Source organism: Ranitomeya variabilis, chromosome 3 (genome assembly GCF_051348905.1).
Source record: "Ranitomeya variabilis isolate aRanVar5 chromosome 3, aRanVar5.hap1, whole genome shotgun sequence".
Classification (NCBI taxonomy): Eukaryota; Metazoa; Chordata; class Amphibia; order Anura; family Dendrobatidae; genus Ranitomeya; species Ranitomeya variabilis.
In genome coordinates, this window is record NC_135234.1 from 27,349,671 (window position 1) to 27,371,035 (window position 21,365).

Here is a 21,365-nt window from a genome sequence, read left to right on the forward strand (position 1 = left end):
GGATACTGATACTCAAGGGTATTTGTTGCTTGGAGGGGACACTTTGGGTATTATTGGAAGTTATTATTTTTAGAGGCCCCCTCTATGTGGCACATTGTCTTTGTAGCAATAACGTATGGAGGGGTAATCATAGTAATGACATAATATTTGAAGCATTGGTGTCACTGCTCCACGCTGGAAGAGCAGGCAAGATGGGAAGGTTGTGCAGGTTGGGATTAGATGGGGACAGCGCTGGAAATGTGAGAAGTCAAAAGTGTTTTTACTGTAATCTGTGCAGACGAGTCCTAGCTGGAGAAGTCGTCATGTCGGTCCGGGACGGATGGAAAAGATGGCAAAAGAAAACGACTAAATCACAAAGAATGTCAGCTGTAAGTCCCTATACGGTATACATCTGAACAGAAATCTCCATAATAAGGTTGGCAGGACTGGTATCTACCACTATATGGTCACCATATGGCGATAATATCAGTCTTTTCAATAGCGTGTTTTTCTTTTTTACTTAGTGACAGCTTAATGCATTTCAGTCATGCTGTGGTAGGTGTATGGCTGCATTATTGGTCTTTGTACAGTGTGTTATGTAGAGGTAATCGTCATATAATATTATGTACACGCTGTGTAGTGGTGATGGTCGTGGGCATGGTGTAGCGGTATTATTTTGACCTTGGATTGTAGTAATTGGTCTTTGTATGGTGTATTTTAGGTTAGCAACAGTTGTATACTCTCATTATACACTGCTCAAAAAATAAAGGGAACACTTAAACAACAGAATATAACTCCAAGTAAAGGACCGCTACCTCAGCCTTTGTGCAAGGGGGAACAGGAGGAGCACTGCCAGACCTGAATCCGATTGAGCACATCTGGGACATCATGTCTCGCTCCATCCACCAACGTCACATTGCACCACAGACAGTCCAGGAGTTGTTGGATGCTTTAGTCCAGGTCTGGGAAGAGATCCCTCAGGAGACTATCCGCCACCTTATCAGGAGCATGCCCAGGCATTGTAGGGAGGTCATACAGGCATGTGGAGGCCACACACAATACTGAGCATGTTTTCCTTGTCATGAGGCATTTCCACTGAAGTTGGATCAGCCTGTAATTTGATTTTCCACTTTGATTTTGAGTATCATTCCAAATCCAGACCTCCGTGGGATATTCATTTTGATTTATTTTGATAATTGTTATGTTTTATTGTTCTGAACACATTCCACTATGCAATGAATAAAAATTTGCAACTGGAATATTTCATTCAGAGATATCTAGGATGTGGTATTTTAGTGTTCTCTTTATTTTTTTGAGCAGTGTATATGTATAAATGCTCTTTTAGGTGGCTGGGAGGCTGGGAGGAAACACGTACTTTGGGCCTTGGACCCCTGATCTTTTAGGACACTAGCAACACCCCTGTCCTAACCCTAACCTTACCTTTAACTCTAGCACTAGTCTTTACTCAATTTCTAACCTTAAAGGCTGTCCTAACGCTAGTCTTAACTCTAACACTAGTCATTACTCAAGCTCTAACCTTAACCCTTGTCCTAACCCTAACCCTAACCTTACCCTTAACTCTAGCACTAGAAATAAACCAGGTTCTAACCTAACACTACTCCTAACCCTAGCCTTAACTCTAACCCTAGTCATAACCCAAGTTCTAACCTGTACCCTTGTCCTAACCCTAATCCTTGCCATAAATCTAATCTGAGTTATAACTCTAACCTTAGCACTAATCCTAAACTTAACCGTAGCCTTAACTCTAACCTTAGTCCTAACACACGCTATAACTTTAACCCTTGTCCTAACCCTAGGCTTAACTCTAACCCTAGTCATAATTCAAGTTCTAAACTAAACCCTTGTCCTAACCCTAATCCTAGAATGAAAATTAATCTTAGTCATTGCCCTAAGCCTAGTCCTAAGACTAAACATACTCCAGATCCTAACCTCGTCCGAACTCCATTGAGGGTTAGAAAAAGCATGTAACAATTTAAAGTTTGTTTTTATACGGTTATTGTTAGAAATGATCAGATCTGAGAAGATTAAAATTAACCAAATCTTGAGATTTTCCAGGGAAATATTATTGGCGACAAAATTTCTCCCTGGAGGATGTTCGGCAAACGGGATGGCAGTCAGTCAGCAGAATCGGCAGCCAGACAAGTGCGCGGTGAGGTATTAGTTATTTTTTTTGTGGCCCTTTATGGTTCAGCAAAATAACAAGCAATCTTGCTGCCATTTTGCTGTATTGTGTGGTGATAAAATCTGTATTCTGAAGAATATGGATTTTTGCAAGATTCATGTACAATTCAATATGTGTTTCCTTAATTTTTGCTTCTTTTAAAATATATTTTTTTATAAGTGACACTTTTTTAAAATTGCGACAGCATCCCAACCACGGCTATGTATCTCCTCTCACAAAATTACAAATGAGAGGAGAGGGAAGGGGATCTGTGGGAGAGCACAGGGCTTTGTCATCTCAGTTGCTGCCTATGCAGAGCGCAACAGTCGAGATAAGTTTGATATCCGTCCTCTCCGCTCTGTAAAGGCAGCAACTGAGATGACAAATCTTGCTTCATCACATTAAGCGCTCTTTTATCTCTCATATTCACCGCTGCACTCTGCAAAAAAACCTTTATCATTTACTTATTTGCCAAAGCAGCCACTGCATCTAGTTTACAGGCTTCTGAGTGGGAATTTATGGGGCAAGAAAAAACAGCAATAGGGGTGAAAGTTTGCGCCTCCTTAGAATTTGCACCTGTTGCAACTGCCCCTGGCAAAGCAAAACTATACAATATGTATCCATGGCGACAGACTACAATCAGCCCCTGCGTAGTCAGATCCTGCCGTCATGTTCTGTATGTTTACAATGACTGACAGTTCAAGTAGAATCCAACAGTCACAAAATCCATGTTCTGCCCATATTATGGGACCATATTGTGCTCGTATAATATTTTCTTTTCCTGACTCTTTTTCCGCAGGAATCCTCTGCTTTGCTTCCTTCAGATCATCCTCCCTTTGCAGCAACGCCGGCTCATATGCAAGGCTCGTTGGAAAACATAAACGCAGATGGGAGACAGGCAGCTTTTCATCCAGGTCTGCAGATTGATATGCTTGATAGTGCAGCCCCTTAGGCTGGGGGCAATTCAGCAACTTTGAAGCAACACAGGTCAAAGGTTACTCTGTGCCGCTGCTCCATCGCGGCGTAATGCCAGTGACTTGGCATCACATGGCAACACGCAACACACTGTGACGTCGGCAAGTACGTAAAAAAAAATCCAAACAAGTGCAACTTTTCCTACCTGCTTGTCACAGTCACCGTTCCTTCTGGGTTGCATTACGGTGCGATGTAGCAGCTGCATAGAGAAAACCTCGGCTGCACAACCGGTGCCATCACCAAAGTAGCCGCATAGTCACAGTCTTAATGGCGGAGTCTTGTTGGTACTTAAGTCTGAAGGTGATAACGCACAGTTGGGGGGTTCGACCACTGGACCTATTGATCTCAAGAACTGGGCTCCGAAAAGCCCGGTCTGAAGAAGGCAGTGATCAAAAGTACTATCCGTATCCGAGCGCTGTTGGCGATCACTGCCAGTCCAATGGAGATTCATTCCAATGGTTCATTTCAGAACACTGTTCTTGGAATCATGAGGGTCCCAGAGGTCGGACCCCAAGTTATCACCCATCCTAATGTTTAAAATAATCCTTAAAATGATACAAATATTTTATTTCACATGATGTTATAGTACTACTCTTTTGTATCGCAGTACATTATGCCTTTCACTAATATAGTGACCGCCATCCTAATAAGCTCACGTTACCCAAGTAACTTTGTTACGCCACAATCCCATTGCAGAGGGCGGCGGTAAGAGTCTGTATGTACTATATGTATGTACTGCAAAACTACTGAGATGCTGCAGTCAGAATTGACCATGGCATCTATGGGGTTAGCATTCTGCGATCTGATCTATCTCCAGACTACACTACGGGCGCCTGCAAGTCATTTCATGGGCATAGCTTCTGCACCAGCGGCGATTTGTGAAAAATTACCCGCAAACCACAACGTACTATTAAGGGGTAATTTGTGGTTTTTTTGTAGTTTTTTGCTGTTTTTTATTTTTTTGCTGCAAACATTGCCGAACAGAAAACATCAAACATTGCACATGTGTGCACAACCTATAACTGAGGAAGAGATATATTTCCTTTCATATATTCCAGGCTTTGGTTCTCCAGTTTCACCCCAGTACTATCCAGACCAAGATAATACGGTAAGGACCACTCACAGTAGCACTGACATGTCCATTTTACGCTCGTGTGCCACCATATGGCATGGTTTTCTTCCAGATATTTGCTTTTACACATTCAGTATTTGGTCAGCATTTTACCTCAGTATTTGTAAGCCAAAACCAGTAGTGGGTGATAAATGCAGAAGTGGTGATGGGTTTCTATACATTTTGTTGTTCCACTCCTGGAAGCCCCCCCCCTACTTTACGTAGGGAATATAGGGGGGGTCACATGGCCACACAGACTCTACAGCTAATTGGTAATTTCTGGTTACTAACCAAAGTTGATGTTTCTGTTATTTATATTTGTTGTTTTATTGGGTAAATCCGGCCCCAATCAGCTGTTTTGGCGGTTTTATAACGACTGACAGTTGGTTGTCAGTGCGTTGCCATGCTGTCGCCGGGATATTTATGGCCGTGTTATGGCAGAATACAATCATTGTGAGGTACCGTTGGAAGAAAAGAAGACCCCACTGTCTGGATGGAGAACCTTTTGCAGCAACTTATTGCGAGAGCTGGGGAAGAGGACGGCGCAGAATGGCTCAGATCGTGTCTTAGCTCCAGGCCTGTTACCTCAAGTCCTGATGCAGTTCCTGTTACACCGGACCCCTGCGCTGTACTTCAGAGTCAAGGCTTGCCTCCGCCATCGCCACCGAGTCACCGCGGCAGCACCAGGAAGAGGAAGCCCCGGACGGCGTATTCCCCATCTCCGGCGCCTCCTCCGGTTAGCCGTGCAGCGCCGGGACATGCCAGGAAGTCCCGTCTGCCTCCAATGAGAAGGTCGCGAAGCCTATCGCGAGATTCATGGAGGCGCCGGGAGGAACAGCCGTCCACGTCATCATGCGCCGACAACAGAGCGGAAGAACGTCGCGGACGGAAGAAGATGCCGACGAGAGCGCCTATTTCAAACGCCGGCTCTCCTTACCCGGCGGATTCTGGTTTCTCTCCTCCTCTGCTGTCTGGAGTTCTGCACCCTCACACACAGGATCCGGAGTTCCTGTCTACACCATCCACGCAGCTGCGCTCGCCTAACACGGAGGGCTTGAGTGCAGGCTGCGCACCGGAGGCTCCATCGGAAGGTAGAAGCTCTGGAAGGGGTGAGATGATTGACACCAATGTTTCTATATTTAATGCTGATATTAAGCGCATTGTGCATAATGTTCTCTCTGAAACATTAAGTGGTATTCTTCCTTCTGTCCCTCCTTCCATCTCTCACATAGATCTGACTGCCACACCTTTAAGGAGGCACTAACATGTGATTTATCTCCCCTAGCCTTCCACTTGAGCTCCGCAACTAAAGAGCTCATTTGGAGCAATAATTATGTGGATTTGTTTTCACTTCTTCCCCGCAGGGAACAGCCGAGTAAAATAGATAGGAAGGATGACAAGCCTGATTCTGATGACGCCAAGCGTATGTTTAGATCTTTCAATAATTGGTTACAGGCTTTTTCTATTTACTCGGCTGTGCTAGGTGAAAAATCTCCACAGCTTTGTAGCAGATTATTTCAGCATATTGATATAATCCTTGAAGCATACCGCAATTTTGGCGGAGTCGCGTGGCTTCATTATGATGAAGCTTTCCGCCAGAAGCTGGCTGTACATCCTGAGGTTCGCTGGGGCAGTAAAGATGTTGGATTATGGTTAAACCTAATGCTCCCACAAAGACATTTTTCTTCCAGAGCTTCTTCTGCCCCTGTCCCTAGGAAAGGATTCTGTGTTACTTTTAATTAATCTAGTTGTAAATGGGGCTCAAATTGTCGTTTCCGTCATGAGTGTTCCTTTTGTGGGAACGGACACCCCGCTTTCAAATGTTTTAAAAAGCAGTCGGCTCAATCTCTCTCCAAGGAGCCTACTGGAAAGAGCACAGACACCAGTGAAAGTGGAAAATTTGGTGTCATGGCTAAACCGATACCCAGACCAAATGATCAGTAGTCTGCTTTTTAACGGGTTTACGTATGGCTTTTTGTTCCTCCTTTTAAGGGATCAGGCTGCCAAATTGTTAATAATTTACGTTCGGTTGATATGTATCCAGATGTAGCCGAAGAGAAAATTAGGAACGAGTTGGATCTCGGTAGGGTAGCTGGTCCTTTTTCATCTCCCCCTTTTCCCAATTTTTGAATTTCACCGCTAGGTGTGGTCCCTAAAAGAGAACCCGGTTCCTTTCGGCTTATTCATCATTTGTCCTTTCCTGCGGGATCATCTTTGAATGATGAAATTGATAGTTCAGCCTGCTTGGTGTCTTATTCTTCTTTTGACAAAGCAGTGGATATTTTGAGGCACTTTGGGCAGGATGCCTTAATGGCAAAATCGGACATCAAATCCGCCTTTCGGCTTCTCCCGGTTCACCCTGACGGTTTTTCCTCTTTGGGTTTTCATTTTCTAGATTGTTTTTTTCTTTGACAAGTGTCTTCCTATGGGTTTTTCTTTGTCTTGTTTTTATTTTGAGAACTTTTCTACCTTTTTGCACTGGGTTTTGGAATCAAACTCTCCTGGGACGGGCATTTTACATTATTTGGATGACTTTTTGTTTGTAGGTTCCCCTTCTTCCTCTAATTGTCTTTCTACATTGGATTCCTTCATTAGCTTGTGTAGTCATTTTGGTGTACCCCTTGCTCAGGAGAAGACAGTCTATCCTTCTACATCTATCGAATTTTTAGGCATCGTTTTAGATTCCTCTGCTATGGAATGTAGACTCCCAGAGGAAAAAATCTCTAAACTGCGATCAGCTTTACATAAATTTCTTTCCAAACCAAAGTCTACCCTGAAGGAGTTACAGTCCTTATTAGGCCTTCTGAACTTTGCCGTGAGAATCATCCCAATTGGCAGGGCTTTTTCCCGCCGTCTCTATGACGCTACGAAAGGTGTTTCTTCCCCTACTTCTCATGTGCGAATCAGTTCTGCTCTGAAAGAAGACGCCAGAACCTGGCTGACTTTTATTTCTGAATTTAATGGGAGATCTTGTTGGCAAACGGCGTTCATTTCCTCTGATTCTTTTCCATTTGTTGTTTCTGTCCAGACTCTCAAGGGTTGTGGAATATTGTTTACATCACATTGGATTGCTCAGGACTGGCCCGATTCATGGGTGGCTTGTGGCCTTACCAAGAACCTGATGGTTTTAGAGCTTTTTTCCATTTTTTTGGGTATCTCTACTTGGGGTTTTCATTTCCAAAACTCAAGAATTATCATCTTATCCCTCGACCCTGGTGTAATCTTTTCTATCAACACCTTGTCTTCCAAAAACAAATGGGCTGCAAGTATTTTACGGCAGTTGGTTATGGTTTGTCTTAAGCTGAATATTTGGCTTAAGGCGTCCTCTGGTAGAAGCAAATTTTGTTCTGCAGTTGACGCTTTGTGTGCACGTCATTGCTCGATTTTTCGTTCACAGGTGCCAGGGGCGGATTCGGAAGAAACTCCTTGCCCACATTTAATCTGGGACATGATTTCAATCTGATTCCTCACTTTATTCAGAAATCTGTGTCTGATAGAACATGGGCCAGCTATTCGGCCGCATGGTTCGCTTGGCTTACTTTTTGTAATCTGAATGCCTTTAACCCGAAAGTATCTAATCCCATAGCTGGTTTAAACTTTGCTGAGTCTTTAGTAATTCAAGGTTTGTCATATTCCTCTGTGACTAAACATTTAGCGGGGGTTTCCTTCTTTCTAAAACTTTTTGGGGAATCACCACTAACGTCAATTTTTACAATCAAACAGTTTTTGAAAGGCTTGAAGAGGAGCACTTTTCAGCCTGACACCAGACGGCCGATCTCTTTGCTTCTGCTTAAAGAGTTGTGTTCAGCCCTGAGTCAAGTTTGTATCAATTCTGACGAGGTATTGCTGTTTCATGCAGCCTTTTCCTTGGCCTTTTTCGGAGCGCTTAGGATAGGAGAATTAGTATCGGCTAAAAAATCTCATCCTTCGGGACTGATGCTGTCGGATCTAAGGTTTTATGATAGTTTTTTCATACTATTCATTAGGAGATCTAAAACTGATCAATTGGCAAGAGGGACCAGCATTAAAATGACTTCCTTCCCGGATCCATCCATATGCCCGGTTTTTAACATGAGCCGTTGGTTACATGCAAGGTCTCCCGTTGAAGGACCGTTGTTTATACATAAAGACGGTTCAGCAGCCACAATTTTTCAGTTTAATTTTATTTTAAAGAATTGTTTGAAGACCCTTGGCAAGGACCATCTCAAAATCTCCTCTCACTCTTTTAGGATCGGTGCAGCAACCGAAGCTTCTAGGGCTGGCCTCTGTGATTCTCAGATTAAACAAATTGGGAGATGGGAATCCGGAAGATTTAAGTTATATGTGCGGCATGACTTGTATGAGTACTAATTGTCGATTTATTTACAGGTCCTTTCATAGTTTGGATAATCGGTCATTCTTTTATTTTTTGGGCCCAGAGGCGAGCTTCTCAACGATGTTATACTGAGAATTTGTCGTTTGACCCTTCCTTGGTCCAAATATTTTGGCACGGTGTTCGAGGACTAAAATGGTATAATTTAATTGTTCAATTTCGATATTGTATTAATTTGTATCCATTTCCGGATTTGGTAATTTTTCACGTACGCGGTAACGATCTCGGTAAGTTAAGGACTCTGGATTTGCTTGCTAATATGCGAGCTGATATAGCAAATCTCAGGCAATCCTTTCCTTACCCGAGTTTTGTATTTTCTGAGATCGTCCCGAGGTTGGTTTGGCATTCAGTTGAATCTGGTTTTATGGACAAAATTCGCAAACGGGTAAATAAGAATATGGAGACATTTTTTCCGTTGGTGAATGGTTTTTCTTACAGGCACATCGAGCTTGAGGGTTTTTTGCCTGGTCTATATCAACAGGATTTAGTTCATTTATCCAATATTGGTTGTGATATTTTCAATTTGGATATGCAAAGCATAGTGGAAAAATGGCTGTGCGGTGTGGGGGGGGGCCTCAACTCAGTGAGTCGAGGCTTGTGGGAAAATCGCCCAGTCTATGGGTGGATGGTTTATTGGTTTGTGGAATAGTTGGTGAATTTACATGATTAATTTATCTGGGAATGTTTTGTTAATCTTTTATGAGTTACCCAAAATAAACATCACGGCCTTATTTTTCCACTAAGAAAGCTTTGTCTTGTGTTTATTTCATGTATGAATGAGGCTTGTGTTGCCATGGTTTTGGCTTACAAATACTGATGTAAAATGCTGACCAAATACTGAACGTGTGAACGTGGCCTAACAAATCCTCATTAAAGAAAACAAATGAAGAGTGTTAAAGCAAACCTGTCACTTGCCATAAATATGTATTTTTTTAACCAGTGTAAATGCCGCTGTTCTCCTGAATCCGGCGATGTTTTTCTTTTGTTTGTACTTCTCTCCGGTCCTGAGATACAGCTCTTCCTTCCCTGTATATAATCATTTTACCATCTGGGCGTGGTGCCCAAGAAGATGCACACAGAAAAGAAGTGATGATAACGCCCACTTGGCTAAAAAGTCAAAAAAATAAAATACAGGGAAGAGAGGGTCATATCTCAGGAACGGAGAGGGGCAGGAACAAAAGAAATACATCGCCGGATTCAGAACAGCGGCTTTTAGTTTACATAAAAAAATACATATTTATGGCAAGCGACGGGTCAGATTTAAAACCTTAATAAGAATTTATGTGTAATAAAGAGGCCGCCTGCAGGCACTGAACAAGTAGGCAATGTAGAGATATTTTACCTCTGATGTAGGCAGTGATGGCGTCTTATTATTATCTTTATACATTATATGACCAATGTACCAGAAAGCGGGATGAAGGAAAAAAGATCATGGACAACACCAGGGGCAGACATACAGCATGTGCAGTCGGTGCAGCTGCATCGGGGCCCAGGGGCCCTGGAGGGGTCCTGCAGGGCAGCTAAAAATGAGGGCAATCTGACCTGTTTATTCGGCCCTGAGGGCTCCTGGCCAGATTGCCCTCATGTGCGGCGGGCAGGGAGAGATCGCTGCAGCTCCGCTGCCTACAAGAGAAAATGGCAGCGGAGCTGCAGCGATCCATCCTACTTCCTGCCTGCGTTTCCTGTCTCACACAGCAGTTAGCGGCGCGGCTGGATGACATCATCATTCAGCGTCATGGCCGCTGAGCCAGTGAGAGGAAGCTGCCGGCGACAGTGATGCTGTGGGAGAGCATGCGGAGAGGTGCTGTCTGGTGTGTGTGTGTATGTGTGTGTGTGCGTAGAGGTGAATGGTGTTGTGTGTGTGTAGGTGGAGGAGAGGGCAATGATGGAGGTGATGGGGAGAAGGCAATGATGGGGTGGTGGGGGAGGAGGAAATGATGGAGGTGGTGAAATGGGCAATGATGGGGTGTGGGTAGAAAGCAATGATAGATGTGGGGAGAGGAAAATAATGGGATGCAGGGGAGGAGGACAATGAGGGGTGTGGGGGAAGGGGGAAGAGGAATTTATAATGGATTTAGGAACACGGGGAGGTGGAGGAAGACGTTATTATCGCTTATTATGTTTAACACAGTCCCTTAGTATATAGTGTACTCACTTATTATACATAGCACAGTCCCTTAGTGTATAGTGTACTTGCTTATTATGTATAGCACCATGTTAGGGTTGGCGGAACGCACTGAGTATATATATATATATATATATATATATATATATATATATATACAGTATATATATATATATATATATATATATGTATAAATAGATGCGTTCGCAATCCAGGGTCCACCGTGCAGGAGAGGAACCTACTCCTGGCAAATGGCGGCACTATATGGCGGTATAAGCGAAATCTGTTAACTCCACAGGTTCGCTAAAAACAAGATACCGTGCCCTGTTAGCGTCACAGGGGAACACAGCTAACTGCTAAGCTGATGGCAGTCAGTGGTCACGCACCAGAAAAGCACACAAACACTCCTCACCGGAGGTGCCGGTATTCTAGGAGCTTATTTCAGCCGGGTCCCTGAATACATACATTCAAAACTCCTCACCGGAGGTGCCGATATTCAACTCCTGCCTTATAACTGGTCAGCATCGTAGAAGAAGAAGAGAGAAGAAGAACATGCTCCCAGTGAAAGCTGTGTGATAACACCCATTTGATCTTAACAAAAGTTAACTTTTTAGGTGCCAGATACTGATTGCTAATTTCTCCCCAATGGAGAGGCAACATTTTAAAAAAATCTATTTATCTACATATTATGTCCAAAAATAGATAAAGGCAGGACTCCAGGGTCCAAAAGGATTTTTTGGTTTATTGACACAAAGTCATCATGGCGACTTATCTACAGTATCTATCTATCTATCTATCTATTACTATCTATTATTGCATTATATCTATTTATTATCCATCTATTCATCTATCTATTATCTATCTATCTATTATATATCTTCTATCTCTATATCTATTATCTATCTATTATCTATCTAGCTATCTAACGTTCTATCTATAATCTATTTATCATATATTATATATGCAGTCTATTTCTTTCTTTTTTTTTTTAAGCCTGCAACAGTTGCACTTATGGACAAGGGATTCCAAGAGAAGATCCGCCCGTGTATTGACCTCATTGACTCCCTTCGGTCTTTTGGGGTGGAGAAGGATCTGGCGTTACCAGCGATTGCTGTCATTGGTGATCAGAGTTCTGGTAAAAGCTCAGTCCTGGAGGCTTTGTCTGGAGTCACACTTCCTAGAGGCACCGGTGAGAGATTTTCTATCTGTCCTAGAGTTTTCCAGCTTTCTCTATGTTCCCTGGATGTCTGCAGAAATGAAAAAGTAATGCCAGCTTCCATGCTGATCAACATCATTAAAGAGGTTAATTCATTTCTAGCCCCTCTGATGGTCTGGGGTAGGGAAATGGTAAATGTCCAGTTCCCTTGTGATCTGGAGTAATGGAAGGAATAATTCCAGCTTTCATGGTCAATGGCAGGATTTGTCATTCTTTCAAAGCAATGTGCCAGCAAATTAAAATACATTGCATTGAAGTACAACCAAAATTTGCACAGCGCATGCGCCGGTCTCCTCCATAGTGCGCAGGCGCCAGTAATACACGCTACCTCTGGATGCTGCGCAGGCGCCGGCGTCCGCACTGACTTCCGGTCACAGGACCGATCGGTGCTCTATTTAAAACGGTGATCCTCTGACATGGCAATGCCGCTCCCACCGCCAGGACACAGTCTGTGTCGGCGCTTCCCACCGGACCAGCCCAACGGACTCCTCGATCCCGGATCGCGCTCACACTGTGCCACCAATCTATGTGAGACTACGGACGCACAATAGATAAGTACTATAGGCGGTTAGACTTCTCCATAACATATCCCCATCCATGGTTCTTTACAGGCACGTCCACCCCGTACTAAATAGTCAAATCTAGCGCGGAAATCTCTGCATCCACTACCCACCTCCGGGTCCCGCAGGACTATAAGATATATGTAAAGACTAAGGTATAAATACCATTGACATACACAACATGTTGCCTTTATGAACAACTCTAGTGCTATGCTCATCCTATATATGTATTTATATTACAGCCAGTCCAACACATGACAGATGTCTCAAAACCATTTACATACTGTCCTGGACAGCTACTATTGAAAGTGAAGGCCTTTTCTTTCACTATCTGGGTAAATACCTTTCTATGTGCTATAAAACCACTGTGTACAATTTTCTGCAATAATTTCACAGACCACATGTGTCTCTACACATCTCTATGGGATAACCGTTTGGTTATTCACACCAATACGAGGTCATATATTTCTATACTATATCATGTTCTCCTATTGCCTCCAAACAGGAGAAATCTGGGCCACCTCTAATTTTGAGTATACTATCCTATTATCATATGACGCTATACGAGCAAACCACTAAGGGTACGTCATTCCATCTTTACCTACCGCAGCATCTCTCTCTAGATGTTTGTATACTATCTTCTAGGAACCCATTCTTTGTTTTGATGTCTTTGTATTCAACATAGGTCTTTCGGCTTTTTGAGAGAAAATAAATTTTTTTATTTATTTTTTTGTCTGCCAATGGGGGTTTTGACATGTGGTCCATTTTCGTCCATAGTCTTATGGATAGCTCTTTGTATATTTTGTATATATTGTACATTCAACTACTGTATATATGATATGTTTATACACTTTTTGTTTCTATTTTGTTACAGCATCATTTGTGATCAAGGCCACAGAGTGGCCGAAACGTTAATTTTTGGTTGCCTTATTGTCTCTACTTCACCTTCAATAAATATACTCACTTCAGCAAAATTGACTTGAACTAAGATGAGTGCAGTGATTTAACTTTCTTAGATTGTGAGGAGTGGCCTAATACATAGCGCCCTTAGCTCCCCCTGGAGGCCAGACTGTGAAGTGTTCAGTGCCATCAGACGTACCATAGCCCCCCTTAGCGGCGGAGCCACAGTACTGCAACGACCAGGACTCTGGGGCGCTGCAGTAACACAACTTCCCATCTGGTTTAGGGCAGTAGAAGGGTAAAACCAGCTTTTCTGTTGGTCTAGGATATGGGAAAGATTAATGCCAGCTTTCCTGTGGTGCAGGTTATTGGAGGGGGTAACATTAAATTCCCTGGGGTTCTTGTATATAGGTGTGACTAACGCTAGCTTCTTGGGGGTCTAGGGTAGTGGTGTAGTAACACCAAATTCTCTGTTGTTTGGGGGTTAGAAGGTGGTTAACACCAGCCTCCCTGGTGGTCTAGGGTATAGAAAGGGACTAATGCCAGGTTCCTGGTGGTCTAGGGTAGTGAAGGGTTAACATTAGAAATTAGCGAATATTTCAATGTTTGGTCCGGATTACGATCGTCGAATTTGCAATATTCACGAATTAATATGTCTAATATTCGCCGAACATAATCAAACCCATTCATGTCAATGGGAGGCAAAAACAAACGAATGCACAACACTTTAGAGCGGCCCCAAATGCTGCCAAAATACTTAAAATGAGGGACAGACACCAGTGGCCTCAAGTCACCCACAGTACAGATTTTAGCATGGCACTGCAGCAATCAGCCAGGCATGAGGTATCGGGGTCTGGGACAGCATTTACAGCTTTCAATGGAACGTCACAGTAAGACGAGGTGGGTGAGGGATCGGTGTAGGCCCCCTGTGCTGGGAGCCCTGAGTCAGGAAGAGTTCAGAAATCAATATTTTGTGGAATAACCATGATTTTTAATCACAGCTTTCATGCGTCTTGGCATGCTTTCCAGCAGTCTGTCACACTGCTTCTGGTAAGCGGTTCTTCTTTGCTTGATGGTTTGTGACTATCCATCATCCACTTGATTACATTCCAGAGGTTTTCAATGGGGTTCAGGTCTGGAGAGTGGGCTGCCCATGACAGGGTTTCGATATATATATATATATATCCATGTACAAAAGAAGAAAAGTCGGACCGCACCAACAGTCCGCAGAAAGTATGGTGGGAAACCGCTCACCTGCACTTAGCTGGCCATAGCTTCCAATCCTGGGTGCCGAGTTCCACGGAAGAAATCCAGTAATCAGTATCAAATGAAGATAGAAGAAGGAACGCACTCACAGGAAGTCCGATGCAGGTGTCTTTTATTGAAACGTGTTACACATCTTCACGGCCGGGGGTGCTGAAAGGGGAGTGTGGCAGTGCAGGACAACAGCTGTTTCGCGCCTGGCTGGCGCTTCAACAGGTCCGTGAGAGTGTCGACCAGAACGCTGAATGAAATAGGGTCAGGTGTGGCGGGGGCCCGTCCCTCCCGCCTACTTCCTCCCGTGCGATTCCGCCCACACCTCACCATGTGACAAGATAAAACATACTTTAAAAACAATACACTTAGTACACTTAGTGTTACAATAAATGTCAACTAAATGGGGACATAGCGTACCATATAGAAAAAATACTATTGTGAAGAGAGACTTCTTCTGTTCTATGCTAAGCTCCGCACTATCAATGGTTAACTAATTGGCAATATTGGGACTCATATCTAGTTAATGAAATGAACAAATAAATCGATTATAAACGCTGTAAAAGCTATAAGAAAATGGACATGTCCACTCTATCATTAAAGCCCAAAGGGCCCATCGCCTGTGACCGCATAATCCATCTAGCTTCTTTTTGTAAAAGCATGTTATGTAGATCACCCCCTCTTTTAGGTAGGGTAACTTTGTCAATGCCTGCAAACGACAGGACATTAGGATCTCCACCGTGTCTTTCCCGAACGTGTTCAATTAGGCGGGGTACACCTTTGCCCGTTGAGATAGTATTACAGTGTTCACGGAAGCGCATGTATAGGCACCTAATAGTCTTGCCAATATAAAAACGTCCGCACGGGCAATACATTACATAAACGACGTATTTAGTTTTGCATGTTATGAAAAAATTAACTGTGTGTTTAATCGGTCCGATATTAAAGTGCCGTCCTATAAGATGGTTTTTGCAATACGCACAATGGCCGCACCGAAAGTTCCCTTTCGGTACGCTGGATTTCAACCAATTATTGCACTCGCCCGGTAAACAGTTTCGCACTAATATGTCCCTCAGGTTTGTGCTACGTTTGTTCGATATCAGGGGACCCCTTTTCACAATGTCGACAAGGTCTCTATCTTTTTCAAGAATGTGCCAATTCTTGCGTATGGCACTACGTATAAAACCATCAATTGGGCTAAATTGAAAACTGAAATTGAAGCATTTACCCGCAGGCATGCACCTGTTACCGCCTGTACTACTATCAACAGATTTTTCTCGTGCTTCATGTAACAGTTTATCAGGATACCCTCTACCCTCTACCCTGTGTATTAGCTCATTGGACTACAGTAACGTCCAAAAAATACTGTTGAGGCAATAAATGGCACCTTAAGTACAAAATTGTATCGGAAACCAGTGGCAACCAACTCTTTACTTCATTATAACAGTTATCATCCTCCACATGTTAAACGATCCCTCCCATATAGCCAACTTCTACGCGTTAATAGAACTAATAGCACACAAGAAGGGGCCATGGCACAGTCCAATGAGCTAATACACAGGCTAGAGGGTAGAGGGTATCCTGATAAACTGTTACATGAAGCACGAGAAAAATCTGTTGATAGTAATACAGGCGGTAACAGGTGCATGCCTGCGGGTAAACGCTTCAATTTCAGTTTTCAATTTAGCCCAATTGATGGTTTTATACGTAGTGCCATACGCAAGAATTGGCACATTCTTGAAAAAGATAGAGACCTTGTCGACATTGTGAAAAGGGGTCCCCTGATATCGAACAAACGTAGCACAAACCTGAGGGACATATTAGTGCGAAACCGTTTACCGGGCGAGTGCAATAATTGGTTGAAATCCAGCGTACCGAAAGGGAACTTTCGGTGCGGCCATTGTGCGTATTGCAAAAACCATCTTATAGGACGGCACTTTAATATCGGACCGATTAAACACACAGTTAATTTTTTCATAACATGCAAAACTAAATACGTCGTTTATGTAATGTATTGCCCGTGCGGACGTTTTTATATTGGCAAGACTATTAGGTGCCTATACATGCGCTTCCGTGAACACTGTAATACTATCTCAACGGGCAAAGGTGTACCCCGCCTAATTGAACACGTTCGGGAAAGACACGGTGGAGATCCTAATGTCCTGTCGTTTGCAGGCATTGACAAAGTTACCCTACCTAAAAGAGGGGGTGATCTACATAACATGCTTTTACAAAAAGAAGCTAGATGGATTATGCGGTCACAGGCGATGGGCCCTTTGGGCTTTAATGATAGAGTGGACATGTCCATTTTCTTATAGCTTTTACAGCGTTTATAATCGATTTATTTGTTCATTTCATTAACTAGATATGAGTCCCAATATTGCCAATTAGTTAACCATTGATAGTGCGGAGCTTAGCATAGAACAGAAGAAGTCTCTCTTCACAATAGTATTTTTTCTATATGGTACGCTATGTCCCCATTTAGTTGACATTTATTGTAACACTAAGTGTACTAAGTGTATTGTTTTTAAAGTATGTTTTATCTTGTCACATGGTGAGGTGTGGGCGGAATCGCACGGGAGGAAGTAGGCGGGAGGGACGGGCCCCCGCCACACCTGACCCTATTTCATTCAGCGTTCTGGTCGACACTCTCACGGACCTGTTGAAGCGCCAGCCAGGCGCGAAACAGCTGTTGTCCTGCACTGCCACACTCCCCTTTCAGCACCCCCGGCCGTGAAGATGTGTAACACGTTTCAATAAAAGACACCTGCATCGGACTTCCTGTGAGTGCGTTCCTTCTTCTATCTTCATTTGATACTGATTACTGGATTTCTTCCGTGGAACTCGGCACCCAGGATTGGAAGCTATGGCCAGCTAAGTGCAGGTGAGCGGTTTCCCACCATACTTTCTGCCGACTGTTGGTGCGGTCCGACTTTTCTTCTTTTGTACATGGATATATATATATATATATATATATATATATATATATATATATATATCGAAACCCTGTCATGGGCAGCCCACTCTCCAGACCTGAACCCCATTGAAAACCTCTGGAATGTAATCAAGTGGATGATGGATAGTCACAAACCATCAAGCAAAGAAGAACCGCTTACCAGAAGCAGTGTGACAGACTGCTGGAAAGCATGCCAAGACGCATGAAAGCTGTGATTAAAAATCATGGTTATTCCACAAAATATTGATTTCTGAACTCTTCCTGACTCAGGGGTCCCAGCACAGGAGGCCTACACCGATCCCTCCCCCACCTCGTCTTACTGTGACGTTCCATTGAAAGCTGTAAATGCTGTCCCAGACCCCGATACCTCATGCCTGGCTGATTGCTGCAGTGCCATGCTAAAATCTGTACTGTGGAAAGTAAGGGGTCTAGCCCATTTTGGCTCTCACTGAAGAGCTGGAGGAAGGTGAGTTTAAATACTCCTTTTCATTTTGGTGCTGGTGCTGTGTGGCGGCCATTGTTGCTGTGGCTTTGTGCTGGTGGGGCGGCGCGGTCTGGAGTCATGGGGGCTCAGTCTCGCAGCACGGGTGCTGTGGGGCAACAGGCCGTCCGCCCTGCTGGTGCATGGCCGCTGCGGCGGTGGTCGCCGCACGGCTCCGCTCCGTTAGGGCGTTAGGACCCACTACGAGGTTTGCCGTGAAGGGGCAGTGGGCTTCATACAGTCTGATCAGAATGTTAAACTGAAAACCTCATGTTCAGTATTTAAATTTTTGCCTAGCGGCTTTAGATCAACGAATGATTTTGGAATGTGCGGTTCATGCTCTTTTTTTTCCTTTTGCATATATATATATATATATATATATCAAAAGCTGAGCCCAGTCCATATATATATATTTTATATGGACCGGGCTCAGCTTTTGAGCTATAAAACAATTAATCCAATTAAAAAAGGATGAAGACACCTCCACATCTTACAAAATGCTGGCACCAATCATATTGTTATACCGTGTTCGTTTATATTTTATTTTTTCCTCTACAGGTATTGTTACACGTTGCCCCCTTGAGCTGAAGCTGAAAAAATCTGCCACCAACTCCCCATGGTTTGGAAGAATTATTTATAGAAATACAAAAACAAAGATTCAGGGACCCTCCGCTGTGGAAGCTGAAGTTCGTAGAGGTAAAGGGAAAAATAATGGTTTGGAGATTTTAGGAACTTACCGTAATTTTAGAAGAACTCGGATAGAGAACTGATATCTTCCTGACACTTGTCTTTCCTGCCTACTTACTATTTTTCTTCCTAGCACAAGACATTGTAGCCGGCTCAGGAAACGGAATCAGCGAAGATCTCATAACGTTGGAAATCATCTCTCCAAACGTCCCAGATCTGACTCTCATTGATCTCCCGGGGATCACAAGGATTGCTTTACCCAATCAACCCCAGGACATCGGAAGACAGGTTTGTCAGAATTTGCCTTGCAGACATCAAAAAGAAATGTGAAGTTTTTAATTTGAGTTACGGTATGTAGTTTTGCTAAATTTTTCCAAAATGTTCGATTTGCAACAAATGAATATTCCACAAATTTGAAATACTCTAAAGTCTTCAAATTCCCTGAAAAGACGTGTGTAACACTCTGAGGTCTCCTAGTACTGTATCCAACTCTTTTTAAGCTATTTAACTCAAATATAGCCTGTGGAGAAACGGGGTCAGTGGGTGCTGTCGTCCGCTGGCCCGGCTGTCTTTAGCAAGACTGCATGGACCATGGCTCATACCACTGAACGCCCGCTCTATCTCCCAGTGGGCAATACACTACACAGACAACACAGGGTTAAGGTAAAACAGTGTGGCAATACTTTATTGAACCACAGCACACAATAGCAAACAGAACAATCCTACCATGGCTGGAATTGTTTGGTTACATGGGCACATATAAAATATCACTGCGTCTCCATGTATTTCCAGTATGACATGATGTCAGAGCTCCCAGGGTCACATGGGCGCATATAAAATATCACTGCGTCTCCATGTATTTCCAGTATGACATGATGTCAGAGCTCCCAGGGTCGCTACTCCATCTGTGGATGAACGCACAGAGAAGGGGTAACGACAAGCATAGGGAGATGACCAAGAACTGTCCTTAGAGTCCATACAAGGTCCAAAGCCAGTTGACACGAGAGTCACCACCTGGCTTATCTGACCATCTCTATGGAACCAGGCGACCAGCGGGTCCCACACACCTGGCTTTCTCCAAACATATCCATGGTTCAGAGATGGTCACTGGATCAGATCTGTGTCCTTCCAACCGGAGCCAAAAACCCCTAGGTTGTATCCTATAGAATCCTAGATCAGTGTCCCTCGTGATGGTGCCATGATGAATTGGCTGCAGTCCTTTCTCTTGTCTGTTGGGTGGTTTGCAGAATGTCTGGCTGGTAGCTCTGTCTTACTTCAGACTCCCAGGATGTGATCTCAGAGTCTTTTTATGCCTAAGGCATGTAAGCCACTCCCAGAATCACCCAGGGTCCTTCAGTCCAACATCAAGATAAGGTAAACAATGGTGATGGGATCCAGTAGCACTATTAGCATATAAGCACACATCAATAAATAAAGCTTAACCCACTCAATGTACAGTCACCTTTAGGCCATGTGCACACGTTCAGTATTTTTCGCGTTTTTTTCGCGTTTTTTCGCTATAAAAACGTGATAAAAACGCGAAAAAAATGCTTACATATGCCCACCATTATTTTCAGTGTATTCCGCATTTTTTGTGCAAATGTAGCCTTTTTTTCCGCGAAAAAATCGCATCGCGGAAAAAAAAGCAACATGTTCATTAAAATGCGGAATTGCAGGGGATTCCGCACACCTAGGAGTCCATTGATCTGCTTACTTCCCGCACGGGGCTGTGCACACCATGCGGGAAGTAAGCAGATTATATGCGGTTGGTACCCAGGGTGGAGGAGAGGAGACTCTCCTCCACGGACTGGGCACCATATAATTGTTAAAAAAAAAAAGAATTAAAATAAAAAATAGTCCTATACTCACCTTCGATGTCTTCCCGCCTCTCCACTGCACGCTGTCGCTTCGGTTCCTGTAGCTGGTGTGCGGTGAAGGACCTGCCGATGACGTCGCCGTCTTGTGATTGGTCGAGACCGGTCATGTGACCGCTCACGTGACCGCGACGTCATGGAAGGTCCTGCGCGCACACACCATCTATACGGAACGGACGCCGGTGAGGAGATCAGCTGTCTGCGGGTGAGTATAAGCATTTTTTTTATTTTTTTTATTATTTTTAAACATTCTATCTTTTACTATAGATGCTGCATAGGCAGCATCTATAGTAAAAAGTTGGTCACACTTGTCAAACGCTATGTTTGACAAGTGTGACCAACCTGTCAGTCAGTTTTCCAAGCGATGCTACAGATCGCTTGGAAAACTTTAGCATTCTGCAAGCTAATTACGCTTGCAGAATGCTAAAAAAAACGCGAAAAAAACAGAAAAAAACCGCAAAAAAAAAATGCGGATTTCTTGCAGAAAATTTCCGGTTTTCTTCAGGAAATTTCTGCAAGAAATCCGGACGTGTGCACATACCCTTACAGACCTACACAGCATGTTAGATAGTATATCAGTTGGCAAGTCTGTATTCCTGACCCACCAGACATAAACACCCAAATTCACAAGCCAATATACAGATAAAAAGCCAGTTCTTTTGGTTTTTGTAAAAATATGGTTGTCTGGGAAAT

The 21,365-nt window shown here is 43.5% G+C and overlaps 1 protein-coding gene across 2 annotated transcripts in view; it reads left to right on the forward strand.

The window, feature by feature from the left end:
* The first annotated feature begins 281 nt into the window (after window positions 1-281).
* LOC143815039 (interferon-induced GTP-binding protein Mx-like) overlaps window positions 282-21,365 on the forward strand; it is a 72,648-nt gene continuing 51,564 nt past the window's right edge. The window contains exons 1-7 of one of the 2 annotated variants that reach the window (XM_077293846.1): window positions 282-368; window positions 2,047-2,154; window positions 2,961-3,075; window positions 4,195-4,244; window positions 11,738-11,933; window positions 18,670-18,807; window positions 18,932-19,086. In XM_077293846.1, the coding sequence (XP_077149961.1) occupies window positions 303-368; window positions 2,047-2,154; window positions 2,961-3,075; window positions 4,195-4,244; window positions 11,738-11,933; window positions 18,670-18,807; window positions 18,932-19,086 (828 nt within the window). In that variant the 5' untranslated portion in view covers window positions 282-302. Of the gene's footprint in view, window positions 369-2,046; window positions 2,155-2,960; window positions 3,076-4,194; window positions 4,245-11,737; window positions 11,934-12,667; window positions 12,856-13,025; window positions 13,102-18,669; window positions 18,808-18,931; window positions 19,087-21,365 lie in introns of those variants that run through there. The other variant, XM_077293845.1, reaches the window with a different exon arrangement.